Source organism: Macrotis lagotis, chromosome 6 (assembly GCF_037893015.1).
Source record: "Macrotis lagotis isolate mMagLag1 chromosome 6, bilby.v1.9.chrom.fasta, whole genome shotgun sequence".
NCBI classification, from domain to species: Eukaryota; Metazoa; Chordata; class Mammalia; order Peramelemorphia; family Peramelidae; genus Macrotis; species Macrotis lagotis.
Window position 1 is genome coordinate 69,158,656 of NC_133663.1, and position 17,861 is coordinate 69,176,516.

General features: G+C 37.6%; 1 protein-coding gene across 4 annotated transcripts; it reads right to left on the bottom strand.

The window, feature by feature from the left end:
• Window positions 1-931: 931 nt before the first annotated feature.
• Window positions 932-15,102, bottom strand: CXCR2 (C-X-C motif chemokine receptor 2). Of its 4 annotated transcripts, XM_074191387.1 has the most exons (4): window positions 15,022-15,102; window positions 13,690-13,768; window positions 12,779-12,811; window positions 932-4,525 (listed from the first exon to the last, which is right to left on the bottom strand). In XM_074191387.1, exon 4 carries the CDS (start codon window positions 4,507-4,509, stop codon window positions 3,433-3,435), a length of 1,077 nt encoding a protein of 358 aa, XP_074047488.1. In that variant the 5' UTR covers window positions 4,510-4,525; window positions 12,779-12,811; window positions 13,690-13,768; window positions 15,022-15,102; the 3' UTR covers window positions 932-3,432. The 4 variants fall into 4 exon arrangements, with proteins under 4 accessions (XP_074047488.1, XP_074047490.1, XP_074047489.1 ...); XM_074191389.1 differs by lacking the exon at window positions 12,779-12,811; XM_074191388.1 differs by lacking the exon at window positions 15,022-15,102 and having other exon boundaries at window positions 13,690-15,013.
• Between the last annotated feature and the right edge of the window lie 2,759 nt (window positions 15,103-17,861).

Below are 17,861 nucleotides of genomic sequence, written 5' to 3' on the forward strand. Positions count from 1 at the left end.
GATCAGAAACATTAAGTGAATTTTCCATAGTAGTTGAATTTGGATCTGAACTCAGATCTATTGACCATAAATTCAAGATTCTTTCCGCTATGACACATTGCCTTCTATGTAGAGGGCATTGTCCATGTTTATCAAATTACTCTGGAAGAACAGAACTGTGCATCACTGATTCTATAGGTATAGCATCAGAATAAGGCCTTGTTTAGATAAGAGATCAATAGAGATTTTTAAGAATTATGGTTATTCTGTCATCCTCAAATCTCCTGAAGAGTCATGGGGAAGAACCTCATTAAAGAAAAGGACATAATGAGAGAAAGGGAAAGATGAAGAAAGGAGTAGAAAGACAGACACCAATTGAGTTAACTTAGTTAATCTTCCATTTTCTGTATTGGCAAGACTTCCTTCCTCTCTGTTATGGTTAGAAAGACTGCTACCATAGTTTGTAAAAGGGAAAGGGAAATTGTTTCAATATCTGAATTGAATCTTAGATTCAATGTTCTGTCTGTACTCAAATCATCTCAGTTCATTTCTCTCTCCTTAACTAGACCTATAATGAATTCATTTCATCTTTGGTTCTAATGATGATTTACAATTACAATTTTTATAGTCATTTCTTAATTTTTTCCAAAATGGAGATGTCCAGTAATTGACTCTGCTCTCCTTGACAATGACCTTGGTTTAGAGACTTGAACCCACTCATCAATCAGGATATTTCTTTTGATTGAATTGCACAAACTTTTTTCTTATTTTTGTCACTATCAGTCTTAAAAATTTATATATATATTTAAATTTTAATATCATATTCATTTATTAATATACTCTAATTCTATGGATTCTCCTAGAGCTATTTTTTGAATTATAAAGATTTTATTTATTTTGAGTTTTACAATTTTTCCCCTAATCTTACTTCCCTCCCCACCCCCCACAGAAGGCAATTTGCCAGTCTTTATATTGTTTCCATGGTATGCATTGATTCAAATTGAATGTGATGAGAGAGAAATAATATTCTTAAGGAAGAAACATAAAGTATAAGAGATAGCAAGATCAGACAATAAGATACCAGTTTTTTTCCTAAATTAAAGGTAATAGTCCTTGGTCTTTGTTCAAACTCCACAGTTCTTTCTCTGGATACAGATGGTATTCTCCATTGCAGACAGCCCTAAATTGTCCCTGGTTGTTGCACTGATGGAATGAAGTCCATCATGATTGATCATCGCCCCCATGTTGCTGTTAGGGTGTACAGTGTTTTACTGGTTCTGCTCATCTCACTCAGCATCAGTTCATGCAAATCCCTCCAGGCTTCCTTGAATTCCCATCCCTCCTGGTTTCTAATAGAACAATAGTGTTCCATGACATACATATACTACAGTTTGTTAAGCCATACCCCAATTGAAGGACGTTTATTTGATTTCCAATTCTTTGCCACCACAAACAGGACTGCTATGAATATTTTTGTACAAGTGCTGTTTTTACCCTTTTTCATCATCTCTTCAGAGTATAGACCCAGTAGTGGTATTGCTGGATCAAAGGGGATGCACATTTTTGTTGCCCTTTGGGCATAGTTCCAAATTTCTCTCCAGAAAGGTTGGATGAGTTCACAGATCCACCAACAATGTAATAGTGTCCCAGATTTCCCACAGCCCTTCCAACATTGATCAGTGTCCTTTCTGGTCATATTGGCCAGTCTGAGAGGTGTGAGGTGGTACCTCAGAGAAGCTTTACTTTGCATTTCTTTAATAAGTAATGATTTAGAGCAATTTTTCATATGACTATGGATAAATTTGATCTCCTCATCTGTAAATTGCCTTTGCATATCCTTTGACCATTTGTCAATTGGGGACTGGCTTTTTTTTTAAAATTTAACTCAGTTCTCTGTATATTTTAAAAATGAGTCCTTTGTCAGAAACATTAGTTGTAAAGATTGTTTCCCAGTTTACTAATTTCTTTTAATCTTGGTTACAGTGGTTTTGACTGTGCAAAACCTTTTTAATTTAATGTAATTATAGAACTATTTCTTATAGCAAAGAATAGAAAAGATAAAAATGAGTTTAATAAAATTAATAAACCCATCAAATAAGTCTGGTACTTGATACAGTGTTTCCATCCACATGGTTCCCTATCTCTTCAAAGAAGGGAGGGTGGTATATTCTCATTTCTCTTATCTGGGATTAAACTTGATCATTATAATTTCACATAATTTCCATTTTTTGCTGTGTTTCTTTCAGTTTACATTGTTGTATTCATTGTGCATATTGTTCTGTTTGTATGACTTCACATAAGTCTTTCCATGCCTTTTGTTTTGTTTTGTTTTATTTACATACTAAATCTTTTCCTTCAAATCCTCTAACAATGTTTGTGTGTTTATTAGTGGGGAAGATTGAGTTTCAGACCAGCAGAAATAGGAAGGAATTGTTAGCTTATCCAAAGAGAGCATAGAACTTACCATATAACCATCTAATTGATCTTGGTTGCTTCCCCTTTTAGTCCTTCCGTGACGCCCAAGTCTTACTGACTCTTATTACACAAAAGACCCAGATGGTTCCAGAGGAAAGTGATGACTTTGCACAATCTCCCCCTCACTTAAATTAAATCCACTTACATTCATGGCATCATCTCCCTAATATTATGGTCCTCTTCAAGAACAAAGAACAAGTAACAATAGCAACAACAACACCAAAGATCATATAGTTTCAAGAAAAAAGGAGTGATGGACAAGTAAGGGGTATTTCCTGATAAGATTTATTTTCAGGAGGAGAAACCCAAGAGTGAGGATAGGGATCAGGCCTATCTTTGCAGGTGGTTGACCAGAAGTCCATCTTCAAGTCTAATTTCTCTCTCCCAGTTCTAGGTCTTCTATAGACAAGCTTGTTGTTGTTCAGTCTTTGAATTATGTCTGATTTTTTTGTGACCCATTTGGGGTTTTCTTGGCAAAGATCCTAGAATGATTTGCTCTTTCCTTCTCCAGGAGATTAAGTGACTTGCCCAGGGTCACATTCTAGGCTCAGTGCTCTATCCACTGAACCACCTAGCTGCCTCCAATGAGAGATAAGATTACATGAAAACAAACCTGTTTATGAAATCTGACAGTTGTTCCCCTACCTCACGCACCTTCTCTTCTATGGAATTCCCTAAATAGGATCTAGGTTTTAAAGTCTCAAGAACCCATGTTGGGAACTGAGAGGGTTGAATAATGGGAACTGGACTGTTAATATGGCAACTGTAACCCACGAGTTCAAGTAGATATTATTCCTATATATTGTCTGGTTGAGGTAATATCTTTTAATAGGTCTCTCATTTTCTTCCCATACCACATGATCAAAAGGCAACCATGAAAAAGAGAAGCTTACTCATTCAAAAGTGAAATTTTGGAGACAGTTGGTAGAAAGGCAAAGAAGAATAGGGAGAGGCCCAGGAATGCTTCAGAGTGAACCTTCAAAAAGTGGTAGAAGTATTTCCAGAGGAGGAACCATGGACTGAGGGCTTGCTGTGCCGGGCTAAGAACTCTTTGCTGATCATACCACGGGCAGCCAGGATTTTGAAGAAACTGAATCGAAACTTCTGTCCAATGAAGGCATAGATAATGGGATTGAGGCAGCTATGGAGGAAACCCAGAACCTCAGTGACATTCATGGCCTGATCAATTGTATTCCTCCGTGAACATGTTTCTTCAATCATCTTGGTTCTCATGAGGGTATCTGTGATCAACACCAGATTGTAAGGCAGCCAGCAGAGTAAGAAGACCAGCACTACAGCAAAGATGACCCGCATAGCCCGATGCTTCTGCCCCATATGTGCTTGGAAGAGAGTGTGCAGGGTGCATCCATAACAGAAGAGCATGACCATTAGGGGCAGGGCAAAGCCAAAGGATTGGGACAGTATCCTCAGGATCAGCCGCCCTTTTTCAGTACTTGAGCCCATGTTATCATAACAGACCAAATAATCTGCTGACTTGACTGTCTCACGGAAATGAAGAATGGGCACAGAAAGGAGCAAGGACAGACCCCAGATGCCTGTGCAGATGAACTTTACCCAATGGCGCTTTTGAGTCAAAGCCCGAGTGGCATGGACAATAGCTAAGTAGCGGTCTATACTGATGCAGGCCAGCAGCAAAATGCCGCTGTAGAAGTTGACCTCCTTCAGAAGGGAGACAAACTTGCAAAGAGATGTGCCAAAGATCCAGCCTTTCACCCTGGAGGCTGACCAAATGGGTAGTGACAGAGCAAAAAGGAGGTCGGCCATGGCCAGGTTGAGCAGGTAGATATCTGTGACTGAACGATTGAGCCGGTTGTGAAGGATGACAAACATCACCAGTGCATTTCCTAGCAAACTCAACAAGAACACGAGAGTGTATAGTATGATGATAAAATAATTGTTGAGACCTGAAGCCTCCGTGTTACAGGGGGCTGCATCCTCAGCATCAAATGGCAGGCCTGTACTGTATCCAGAAAAATTGTCAAAATATAATAGGTCATCTGGGCTTAATTCATATATACCTTCCATTCTAGACATCAAGATATGTCTGTACCTGCAAAAGAGATCAGAAAAATTTCATGATATAATTCATAAAATCCCTTCCCTCCTTTCTTTCCAATCATAAGGGAATCCCACAGGGAATCCAGATAATTCTATAAAGTTATCCCTTCCACACTGCAGCATATTACAGGCATGGTGCCCCTGTGATCTGGAAAATCTATGTAAAATTTTTTGGTCCTCCTTTTGTGCTAGAGAAGAAGTCTGAATTATTATGATATTAAAAGATAAAATATGTTCCTATTATATGATGCCATACATATGTTCTAAACATTTCTGAATTTCCTAACTTTTTCTGTGTTATCTGCTAGCCTTTTGCAAAACTTCCCCCAAATTTCCCATTTAAATTTCTTATGTCAACCCTTTTATATTGAATCCATGATGGAAAAAGTCATGATGTGGAATAGTATGCAAGAACACCCAGCTTTTTATGTGCAAGATGAGGTGAGATATGAGGTTCTTCAACTTGCTTTTTCAAAATAATATTTTGAAAATTGTATTTCAATATAATTGGTTTTTATTGTAATCTGTGTTTTTTCTGAGTTCATCTATCTATCTATCTATCTATCTATCTATCTATCTATCTGTCTATCTGTCTATCATCTATCTATCATCTATCTATCTGTCTATCCATCTATCCTCTCTCTCTCTCTCTCTCTCTCTCTCTCTCTCTCTCTCTCTCTCTCTCTCAAATTTAAACCATTATTTTGAGACATCCTTAGGCTTTTCCAGACTGCCAAAAGCATTCATGTTATATATCTGCTCTAAGGCAATAAACAATTTGTGTATCCAAATAAGCATTTTCCCCTAAGGCTATTCACTTATTCTAAGGAGATTATTTTTTTTAGTTTTGTTTTCTTTTTGCAAGGCAAATGGGCTTTAGTGGCTTGCCCAAGGCCACACAGCTAGGTAATTATTATTAAGCGTCTGAGGCCAAATTTGAACTCAGGTACACCTGACTACAGGGCCAGTGCTCTATCCACTGCACCACCTAGCTGCCCCAACCAAGGAGACTATTTTTGCTGAAACATCAGTGAATAGTTAGGCAATGATGTTTTTAAGCTTATAGTACATTTTTTTTAAAAAGGGGGGATGGGAGAGAAGTAAGAAGTAAAAACAACAACAAAACTAAACAAGATATGATTTCTAGCATTTAACATGGTGTCTGACACATACTAGTCATTTAATAAATTATTGACTAATTTATTGTTGCTTAAAGTAATGAAATATTTGGGGAGGGCCATTGAAATTAGACCTGGAATATTGGAATATGTACATGGCTTGTAAAATTAGACCTGCTTCCAAGAAAAAAATCTAACAAAGAATCAATGGAATATGTTTATGGCTTCCTAAGAATTCCACTTTGAAGGAAATCCCTCTTTTTGAAGGAAATATTCAAGACCTATCACAATATGATACGATTCTAACATTTCAGTCTTATTTTACACAATTTGATGTAAAAGACTCTTGGTTCATCCTATCTGAATTGTTCACTGCTCCCCAAAGATGACCTTTTCTATCCTGTCTCTATCCTTTTACTTACTGTCCCTATACCTGGAATGGCTTCCGTCTCCAGGAATGTCTTCTCTCTACCTCTGTACTTGTTAAATTCAATAAATATTTATTATTCAGTGATGAACTGTGAATGACTTGGTTGACTACTCTGATCAATTCAATAATCCAAGATAATTCCAAAGGACTCAATCATCTATTTCCAGAATGAGAACTGATGAACTCTTGATTGCAAATTGAAATACAATTTTTTACTTTCTTAATTTTTCTTAATTGTTTTTTGTAACATGGCTAATATAGAAATCTGTTTTGCATTTTATTTGTCTAATTAATATAATACTACTTGCCTTCTCAGTGGGTTGGGGAGGGATTGGAAGGAGGGAGAGTATTTAGAACTCAAAATTTTTTAAAAAAGTTAAAAGTACATTAAAAAACTCCAAACATTTGTTATGAATCTGCTTTATGCAAGTTACTGAGCTGGGCTCTGGAGAGTCAGACAAAAATAAACATTCCCAGTCTTCAGGAAAGTTACACTATATTGCAAGATATAACACATATATGACATGTACAACTTTTTTTTTAGTTTTTTTTTTTTTTTTTTGGCAAGGCAGTGGGATTAAGAGGCTTGCCCAAGGCCACGGCCACATAACTAGGTAATTATTAAGTGTCTGAGGCTGGATTTGAACTCAAGTACTCCTGACTCCAGGGCCAGTGCTCTACCCACTAGCTGCCCCCATGTACAGCTTTTATCAGACTGTTCAATGCCAAGGGAAGGGGGGTGGGAAGGGAGGGTGGTAGAAAAATTATAACTTATAAATTTTCAAATGAATGAATATTGAAACACCACCATACATGTAATTGGAAAAATAAAACAAAATATCAAGAAAAAATAAAACAAAACAAACAAAAAACCAAAATGTGTACAAGTACCAAATACAAAGTAGTTTCAAGAGGGAGTTATTATAACTAACTCGAGATGCTAGTAATAATGATGATGATGATGATGATGATGATAAAAATAGTATCTAGCATTCACTCTATACATACATTCAAATAATGTGTGTGTGTGTGTGTAAGGTAAATTGAAATGAGAAAGGAATAGGTGGTGCAGTGGATAGAATACAGGCTCTGAGTCACGATAACTGAGTTCAAATTCGACTTTAGACACTTGTCACTTATTACCCATGTTACCCTGAGCAAGTCACTTAATCCTGATTTTCTGGCAAAATAAAATATAAGTGAAAAGGAGAAAGAAGCAAATAAAAAAAGTAGGAGGCAGGTGTAGTGGATAGAGCACTGACTCTGGAGTCAGAAGGACCTGAGTTCAAATCTAGCCCTAGACACAACTTAACTGTGTGACCTTGGATAAGTCACTTAACCCCATTGCTTTACCAAAAAAAAAAAGGAGTGAACCTCTATACATTCCTTACCCTCCAATTACATCTCAAATCTTAACTTTTGTGGTCTGTTCTCCATTTCCCCCCCTCCCTTTTTCATTTTGTCTATATTTTTCTATGTAAATAGTTGCTAAAACATTGTCTTCCATCTCAGACTATGTGGTTCTTGAGAGTAGGGAATATATTTTTCCTTTTTTTTATATCTTTAATTCTTGGTGTTGTGACTGACATAGTAGACTTTCTTACCTTCTTTTCTTTCTTGGCAATCAGGGTTAAGTGATTTGCCTAGGACCACCAAGCTAGGGTGACATGTATCTAAGGTTGAATTTAAACTTATGTTCTACTGATTCCAGGACTCTGTCCACTGTGCCACCTTTCTGTCCCACATAGTAAGATCTTAATAAATATTTGTTGACTTGTTGACTAATAAAGTGTATATTCTACAAGTATTTTTTTTAAACTTTTCCATGAGGAAATTGAGAATCAGAGAGGTTAAGTCAGTTTCTCCATAAATGAATTAAGTACTGGAGATGGACTATGAACCCAAATCTCTGCTGATGGATAAAGTTATCATATCTTATTGGTCTCCACCTAGGGTTTCTCAGCTCTGGACCTTTGGAATAAGGAACAATTGAGGAGAAAAAGGACCCTATTCATGGAATTTGGAAGCCTTAGCATTGAGCAGATTTCCCCTATTACTTTTGGAATAAAATTCAGACTGTCTATTGCTGGTCCTCCCTACCCAGTCTGCCTTACCTACTTCTTTACTCTGATCTCCCATCATTCTTCTGCTAGAATCTTCTACTCCAACAAGATTACTCTGTGCTCTGTGCTCTATCATCTGAATATACCTTCTGATTCCTACTTTTTGCTTTTACTGTTTCTCCAACCTCTCCCTGAAATGCCATACCTTCCATTAGTTCAGAAAAAAAAACAACTTATGTGGTTACAGAAATATTCTAAAAAGACTTTGATAAACTGATGAAGAATGAAATGAGTAGTGTTAGGAAAACAATTTCAGTAAATGTCAATAACACTGTAAAAACAAATCATTTTCAAAACCATAAAACCTATGATCAATACAATGACTATTCATGATTCCAGATGATGGAATCATTATTATAGAGTGGTGATGGAATTAGGATGTAGAATGACAACCTAATCACAAACACATATACATGTATTTTTTTTGCATTTTGTATTTTTTTAGACTTTGAGAAAATGTGATTTGCTTGAGATGAATATTTGTCACAAGAAATTTGTTTTCATCTTTTTTTTAAATGGGGTAAGGGTATGAGGGAGAGAAAATAGATTTCTGATAATTTTTTAAAAATATAGAGGAATAAATTTGGGGTGTTAAAGATGTGATATGTTGCATGCAGTTTCAGATGATGTTATTGTAATATTAGTTTTACTTATTACAAAAATTTCTTGAATTGAGAGTAATATGTAAAAGCTTTGGAATGTAAAAAAGTCACATCAAGCAAACTTAAAACAATAAGATATAATGTATATATTATTTTTTATAATATATTATACATTATAATTAAACATATTATTATGTATAATATATTATATCTATCTATCTATATCTATCTATCTATATATATATATATATATACACATATACCCTAACAACAAATTAAGGACTAGTTTATACTCTATTTTCTCCCTGAAATCTTTTTCAAAAGTTATCATGGACAGAGCAATGGATGGAAAGTCAGAAGTCCTGGATTCTAAGCACTGAGCTTCAAATAACTAACTTTGTGACTTTAGGCAATGTGCTCAACATTTCCAGAACTCAAATTATTTCATCTGAAAATGACAAGGTTGACTTAGATGGTTCTAAAGTCCTTTTTGCCTAAATTCTACCTAAACTTCAAGGTCAGCACATATCCATACCTTTTCAATGAAGATTTCCCTGACCTGACTCCTAAAACCTGAAGTGTTCTTTCCCAAGTGTTCTAACTTATCTACCACTTACTTTGACCCTTACTTGGGGGCTCAGTCAAATACAACCCACAGTGAAACCCCCTCGCCCATCTTCTACACTATCATGTAGAAGAAAAAGGAATAGATCTAGGAATTAGAGGATATGGGTTTGAACCCTATCTTCTTCCCTATGATAGCTCATACAAACCAAACAAGCCTCAGTTTCTTCCATTGCCAAAATCAGATGAGGCCTGTAGGATATAACACTTGAGAGGCATTTCCATTTTAATAAGACAACTGAAGTCCAGATGCATGAAGGGAATCTGTCCAAAGATGCATAGCTCTTCCATAGCAGGGACTCCTCATAGATGATCAATATTGTATTTATCTAGCTAGACATTTTGAGATTTATAACTTCCTCATTGTGGGGACTCCTTCTACCAACACAGATTGCAGCTCCTTCACATTTTATGAGTTGCCATATTTGAAAAATTATCTGGTGGCTAACCTTCTGGAGATGAGCCTTTCCAAGTTTAGGGAGTCTGGTCTTTGGATGATCCACAATTCAAAGGTCTATCTTCAGGTCTATATTCAAAGACCTTCTAAGGGGTGGCTGGGTGGTGCAGTGGATAGAGTTCTGGCCCTGGAGTCAAGAGGACCTGAATTCAAATTTGACCTCAGACACTTAATAATTGCCTAGCTTGTGTGACCTTGGGTAACTCATTTTTTTTTTTTGCAAAGCAAATGGGGGTTAAGTGGCTTTCCCAAAGCCACACAACTAGGTAATTATTAAGTGTCTGAGCCCGAATTTGAACCCAGGTACTCCTGACTCCAGGGCCGGTGCTTTATCCACTGCACCACCTAGCCGCCCCTTGGGTAACTCATTTAACCCTATTGCCTTAAATAAATTTTAAAAATTGAAGAAAAAGACTTTCTAGGTTGATAAAGTTGAAAGGAGCAGGGCAGGGAAGGTTGGTCATCACAACAACCCCATGAGGCTCAATTATGCCTATTTTACTGTTGAGAAAACTGAGACAGACAGAAGTTAAATAACTTGTTCAGAGTCACACAGTATCTGAGACTAAATTTAAACTCATGTCCTTCTGAGTCAGAGCTGCCTCAGAGCAAGAGTGAGATCCGTGAAAGCTTGACTAACAACTAACATAGCCTTCAAGAACTCAAGATGACTTTCATGTCATGATGAGGCATTAGAGTAGGATTTTAAGAAAAGATTCCTGTGTGAGCATAGGTAGAAGAATTTTAAGTTGGAAGGGATCTCCAACCCAGATCTAGACAGAAATCTCCTCTACATCATTCAGTTAATCAATCAATGAGCATTTATGAATCAATAATCATTACCAGGCAACATACTAATTGCTAGGGTTATAGAGACAAAAATGAAAGAATTCCTGGCTTAAGAAACTTACATTCTAGGATAAGGGTTCTTAACCTTTTTGGGATCATAGCTCTCAGAGCAGTGTTTGGTGAAGTCAATGGACTCCTCAAAATTATATATTTAAATGCATAAAAACAAAATACATAAGATTATAAAGGAAACCAATTATAAGTGTGTGTGTGTGTGTGTGTGTGTGTGTGTGTGTGTGTGTGTGTGAGAGAGAGAGAGAGAGAGAGAGAGAGAGAGAGAGAGAGAGAGAGAGAGTTCATGGACTCAAAGGGACAGTTAGGTGGCATAATGGATAGGACACTGGTCCTGAAGTCAAAAGGACCTGAGTTCATATTGAGTCTCAGACACTTGACACTTCTTAGCAGTGTGACTGTGGGCAAGGCACTTAACCCCAGTTGCCTCACAAAAAAGTTCAAGAACCCCAAGTCAAGATTTCCTAGTCTAAGAATTTGTGGACATCAAGGTTTTATTTGAAGACATCAGGAAGGAGTAGCTCACTACTGGTCATATACATATATACTTATGCATATACATATGTGTGTGTGTGTGTGTGTGTGTGTGTGTGTGTGTGTGTGTGTGTGTGTGTGTGTGTTAGAGAGAGAAAATGCTGGGAAAACGCAAACTGATGTAGATGTGAGGGAACATGGAGGTATGACTGCTGGCAGCTATCATACTCCAATTGTTTTTAAGACACTTTAGGATATATTCCTGCTTTCATTGTTCATGAAGTATTTTGGTAGAAACTAGTTCAGGGGAGGGAAATAGAGGGGAGAAGGAATGTGGACTGAGAAGTCAATCTATCTCTAGGAGAAAGTGAGGGTGCTACTGGAAGCTTAGTGTTTGTGTGAATGACTCAGTGTGAGGAGGAGCAGAATGAGTTATGAGAATAATTGTGTGTGGAGGTTGTCATAGTTAATCTCAGTGGGCACTCAACAGTTCAATGTGACAATGAGTGTTAAAGTGATGGTGGAGGCTGGTGCATTGAACCCTCCACTAAGAGGAATTGCAGGTGGGAGGCTTAATCCTAATGACTTTTTTTTTCCAGTAGCAATACTGGTATTATGCAATAATGATGAGTGGGCCAGTAAACAGAGAAAGATTTGTACCATTGATCTGAATTGATATTTTCCGAGTTCCCCTCCTGGTTCTCTCCCCTCTTCCCCACCTACACTTTCCTCTCTTCACCCTGATTCTGCTTGGAAAAAGAGCAACAAGAAGAGGGGTGGTGGTGGTGTGGGTAGATCCTATGTAGACTCAGAACTAAACATTTGAATGAGTCCTAGTGGGTTTGTGATCTATATCTATATTCTCTTAACTAGATTCCCATTTCCTGCAGCCTTCTCACTCTGAAGGTGCCTCTGCCCTGTAATCTCCTTATTGGCGACTCTCTAGCCCAGACCTCTAATTCATGGGGGACATCAGTCTTAACTTCCTCTCCCCCACATCTCCTACTACCTCTGTCCAATTCCCTTCCCCCAGCTTCCCTTTATGTGTTGTTTTCCTTTTTAGGGTGAGGGTGGAGGCTGGTGCAGAATATAAGATTTTTGATGATAGAAACTGATTTCTCCAGCCCTTAAAAGGGCTCCTGACATGTCTCTCTGTACACCTATCTATTTCTCCAGCATCTCTCTCCTTTTTTCTTTCTTTGTTTCTCTTTCTTTCTATCTTCTATCTTTTATCTATCTCCTATCACTGATCAATCAATATCAATCAATATCAGTCTTATCAATCTATATATCTATTGCCTAGTTTTAAATCTATTTTTCTCTTATATTCTATTTATAATCTATCTTTTATCCTCTCTATCTATTTACTATCTTTTATAAGTCTCTCATCTCTTTGTCTATCTGTCCATTTTTCTGTTTGTCCATACTTCTCTCTATCCTTGATATGTCTATTCACTCATCCAGGGTTTGAAAGACTAATAAAGACAAAGTATTTGGGTCTATGGGGATAGGGCAAATAGCAGAGAATTCAAGGAGAAGAAAATCCCAAGGCTTACCCGCCAGCTGGTTTTTCACTTTGGTGTCAGCTTCTGAAAGGCAAGCATGACCAATAAAAGGGTGGAGGTATTATAAAATCATAAGGAGGAGGTGCCTGGCAGATGAAGTTGTTCAACCAGAAATGGATTTCCCAGAGTGGGAAGGATATTTTTTTTACAGCTTATTTGAATTAATTGTTGGTGCAGTCTACTCAGAATACTTTTAGGTTTCTTTTTCAAAATTTCTCCATTTACCCTTTCTTTTGCACTCTGTTAGACACCCTATCCCTCCCCCGAATCTGGAGACAGATAACTTCATCTGCCACCTGCCTCCCTCAACCCAGATGTTCTACAACATTCTTCTCTCTCTCTCTCTCTCTCTCTCTCTCTCTCTCTCTCTCTCTCTCTCTCTCTCTCTCTCTGTCTCTGTCTTAAATATTTTCTAGAAGCCAGTATTTCATAAATGTAGTGAGGTAAGATCAAGATATCTGGTAAATCTTGGTGTTGGTATTTCGTCTAAACTTCTTCACGGAAGCCTTGAGATCTACATTTCAATTTCATTTTACAGTTCTTTTAAATGACCCACTCTGGAATTATTGGTGGTTGCACCTCCCCATGAGGCACCTCATTGGTGGTTGTTACTGCTCCATAAGGCACCTCATTCACCAATCATTCTTGTACCCCTCGTTGACCCTGGTAACATCTTTCGAATTGCACCAGGACTGGATCTGAGAAACACAACACCGTACCAATCTACCAGGCCCTATTGCAGTCTTCTAATTCCAATACTAAGCAATCTTTAATAAAAGAAGATAAAATTATAAGTTTACCAAGTTATGAGCACAATATTTTGAACATTGTCAAATGTTATTTGCTATGCCTTCAATTGTATTAAAACACCATCACAGCAGAAAAGATAAATACAAGCTTACCCATATATGCTGCCCCTCAAGTATTTTTCTCTTTTCCTTTGACTTTTCTACATTTTTAGACTCAGAGAAACACCAGAACCTGTTTGTAATAAAAACATTTAGAATTCTCCAAAAGCAGAGCCAGGAGCATATATTGTGATTAGGGCAGGGGTTCTTAAAATTTTGGGTCTCAAGACCCCTTTGCACTCTTAAAAACTGAATACCCCCAAAGAAAATTTGTTTTTGTGGGCTATATTTATTGTTACTGACTATTAAAGGAATGAAAACATATTGATATTATTATAAAAATATACTCGAAAGGGTCTCAAGGACCCTCAGGGGCCCTGCTCCACACTTTGAGATATGAACCTCTAAATTAGGGTATGCTAAGTTTTCAGCTTTGCCTTCCCACCTCTGTACCTATCACACCAGGAGTGAAAGATGTGGATTCAGATCAGCTGATATTTTAAAAAAAACTGAGACTTAAATCTATAATCAACTTATAACTATGCTGGTTTCCAACACCACAAGGATAAAAACAGGACTGACCCTTATTGTCTCCACACAGACCTCTTTTCTCTTTCAAGACTGCTTTTGTGTTCATTTTAACCTAATTTCACCTATTTTAAAAAGTTTGACACTGAGAAGGGAGTACCACTCCTTCCTATAGTCCCTGAAATGACAAGGGATAATTTTGTTCAAGTTTTAAAAAGTTATGACAGAGCAGGAGGACATTAACTTTCACAGTGGTTCCACTTTCTGCTTTCCCTTGAGGTTACTGTAGAATTTCCCTTGGTCTCACTCTCTAAGCAATAATAGATCCTCCTTATGATTTCTTCCATAAATCAGCAGTGTAGAGGAGAAATAGATTGTATGTATACAAAGCTGGAAAGGTTCTTAGAGTCTAAGTGATTCAAACCCTTTGTTTTAGAGATGAGTAAAGGAGGATTCAGGGAACTGGTGTTTATCACCAAAACCACATGTTAAATATCAGAGGTGGGATTCAAACCCAGGTCTTCTGACTCAAAATCCATTCTTCTTTTCATTAGGCCCTGGAGATGAGCTAAAGCAAGAAGAGAGGGGCTAACAGAATGGGAATTCAGGACAGATCCCAGTTAGCACTTTTTTGAAGCAACTGGGTCAGAGTAGGGGTGGCATTGCAGCCTTAATCTCTGGCAACCTTTCAGAACAAGCCTACTTCTGGGTTGAAATGATTTGAGAGCTGAAGAAGAGTTCTCCACAAAGACAAAGACCTGAGAGCCTAACTTCCCAGGTTCTTCCATCTGAGTTTCTCTCTTTGGGGAAGCCTACCTCCTCAGGTCCCAGTGGAGCCTGGTCAAAACCCCGACTCACCTGTTGCTGCCGCCACCTCTGAAGTGAGTCAAGATCCAAAAACCATATCTACTGTTAGACAGGAAGAAATGTGCAGTGGTTGTTAAGGAGACACTTACGAAATTGGGCTAAGGAGGGGAAATGCAGGAGGCCCTAAGTAAATCAGTTAGGGCGTCAGAGAGACCATGAGCTTGTGGAGAGACCAGGTCTGGAGTCAGGAAGACCGGGGTTCAAATTCACGCTAATTATGTAATTTACCAACCCCCCCCAAAAAACAAAAACAAAAACAAAAACAAAAACAAAAACAACAAAACCTTAAGCCCTGGAGATGTAGGGATTTTTACTTGTATTTTTGTATCTCCAGTGCCTGACAATATACCACAGGCACTTAATAAAGGGAGTGGCCAAGGGCAACCTGATTGGTGAGGGGGCTTGAAACTATATCTTGGTGGATTCCTGGACTCTTCCCTTATGGCTTTGTTTTAGCAGCAAAGAACAGACAGAGACTCTGATTCCTTGTAATACCAGCTAACTTTTGAATGGGGCCGTGGATAAAGAACTAGGCTAGGATTCTGCTTCAGGTATTTTTCTAGTTATGTGACCTGGGCAAGTCACTTTTCCTCCATTAGTTTCTGTTGCCTAATGATAGCATCTATCTCCTAGAGTTGTATTAAAAGTAATGATACCTAGTGTTAAATGTTAAGTGTAGTCATTTCTACCTCAGAAAATAGCAAATTGCAAATCAGGACTTGATTTGCTATTTTTGTTGATTGTATAGACTTAAGGAAGTAATTGAGAATACGTTAATCATGAAGATTAAACTAAAAAGGATATTATGACTTTTCTAAGATCTGGTTGTAAAACATTTAGCATCACTACCTGCACTCTTGGTTGTGAGGGTCATATGAAATATATATATATATATATATATATATATATATATATATATATAAAGGGCTCTGAGAAGCTTTAAAGATCTGAAGTAACAACTGTTATTGTCAGGATTATAAATCAATTAGTTATTGTTATAATAATCAAATAGAAGGGTCACTATCTGATCCCTATTACTATTCTGAGACCATGAGGGAAGTACACAGATGAAAAGGAACCCACCAAGACATGGTTGTCAATCAGGTCCTCCTTGGACATGCCCTAATTTGTTAGTGTTCCTTCTAAGATGGGATTTGGACCAGTTTCCACTTGAATACTTTCTAAATCTTGCTGGTTTTTAATATCTCTCTCAATGCAACCCACAAAAAATTGGTTGAGCTACTTATTTAGCTTAGTTCTGACTCCCTGTGTTAGAAATCAGATGCTCCGGAATTTCTAATTTAATCACTCAGAAACCATTTATTGAATGATTGTTATGTGCTAACATTGTGCCAAGTGCTGAGGATACAAAGAAAGGGAAAAACAGTCCCTGCCCTCGGGGAGCTTACTTTCTAATAGGGTAGATGACTTGTATGACAATATAGAACACATGGAAGAGATGGAGGGTAGCCTTAGGAAGAAATGCACTAAGTAACTGGAGGTATCAGGAAAGGCGTCTTTGCAAGGTGATCCTTGGGCTGAATCTTTTTTTTTTTAGGTTTTTGCAAGGCAAACGGGGTTAAGTGGCTTGCCCAAGACCTCACAGTTAGGTAATTATTAAGTGTCTGAGACTGGATTTGAACCCAGGTACTCCTGACTCCAGGGCCAGTGCTTTATCCACTACACCACCTAGCCGCCCCTTGAGCTGAATCTTTTAAAAAAGCTAGGGATGCTAAGATTCAGAGATTAGAAGGGAATATATTTCAGGGATGGGGTATCATACCATGCAGAAAAGATGGGAGATGACAATGAGCATCAAGTAGCCAGTACTGCTGAACAATAGAGTATATAGAAGGAAGCTGATCTATAAGAAGACCAGAGAGATAAGGAAAGAAAGGGTCAGGTTGTGAAGAATTTTAAGTGACAAGAAGATTTTATATTTGATTTCTAGAGGTACTACAGGATAGGAAAACCATATGTCTTTCTTATCCTCTGTTGTTTCTGTCACAATTTTCCATGTGCCCTAGAATGAGTGCCAATTCCTTCTTTCCCTTGCAAAATCTAACCCCTCATAGGTTTAAAAAGGTATTTATTTATAAAGTGTTCATTCCTAATTGCTCTGTTTATGAAGTTTGAGGGAAGGGGAACCAAAGGTCACAAGAATCAGAGCCAGTCCCTATTCCCTGTCTAGGTATTAGTTAAAGAAATTGGGAGTTCTTCCCCTTGGGACTAGGCTTAATGTTCACAACCTTTGCTTTCTTTAATCCTTAAGAGGAATTTAGGGAGTTAGATATGACTGCCAGCAGATTAGCCTCTACTTTGGGCAAAGACTTATGTGTTTAGGACATCCTAAAGGGAGTCAACAAGAAAGGGTATAGATCAGTTAGGGAGGGTATTGGGAGAGATTCCCTCCCTATGAAGTAATATCCTCTCTGACACTTGCAATAATTGGGGATTTTCAATGGAAAAAAAGAATCCATGGAGTAAACTCTACATGATTTTTACAGAAAATACCTAGAGGGCAAAGCCTAGAATGGATGCCTTAAAAGCCTTGATCTTATGAAGAATAGAGAGGAGAGAGAGAGAGAGAGAGAGAGAGAGAGAGAGAGAGAGAGAGAGAGAGAGAGAGCGAGCAGTTGCTTATAGTGGTCATGAATCAGAGAATAAGGATCCAAAATAAACAGAAAGAAAAGATGAATAAGGTGAAGAGTGAAAGAAATAATTTTTAAAAGGACTCAAAAAATAAAATTAAAAAAACCTAATGAACAGAATTAGCTGAAGAGAGGAGAGGAAAGGAAAATCTACTAGATAAACAAAAAGGATAAAAAAAT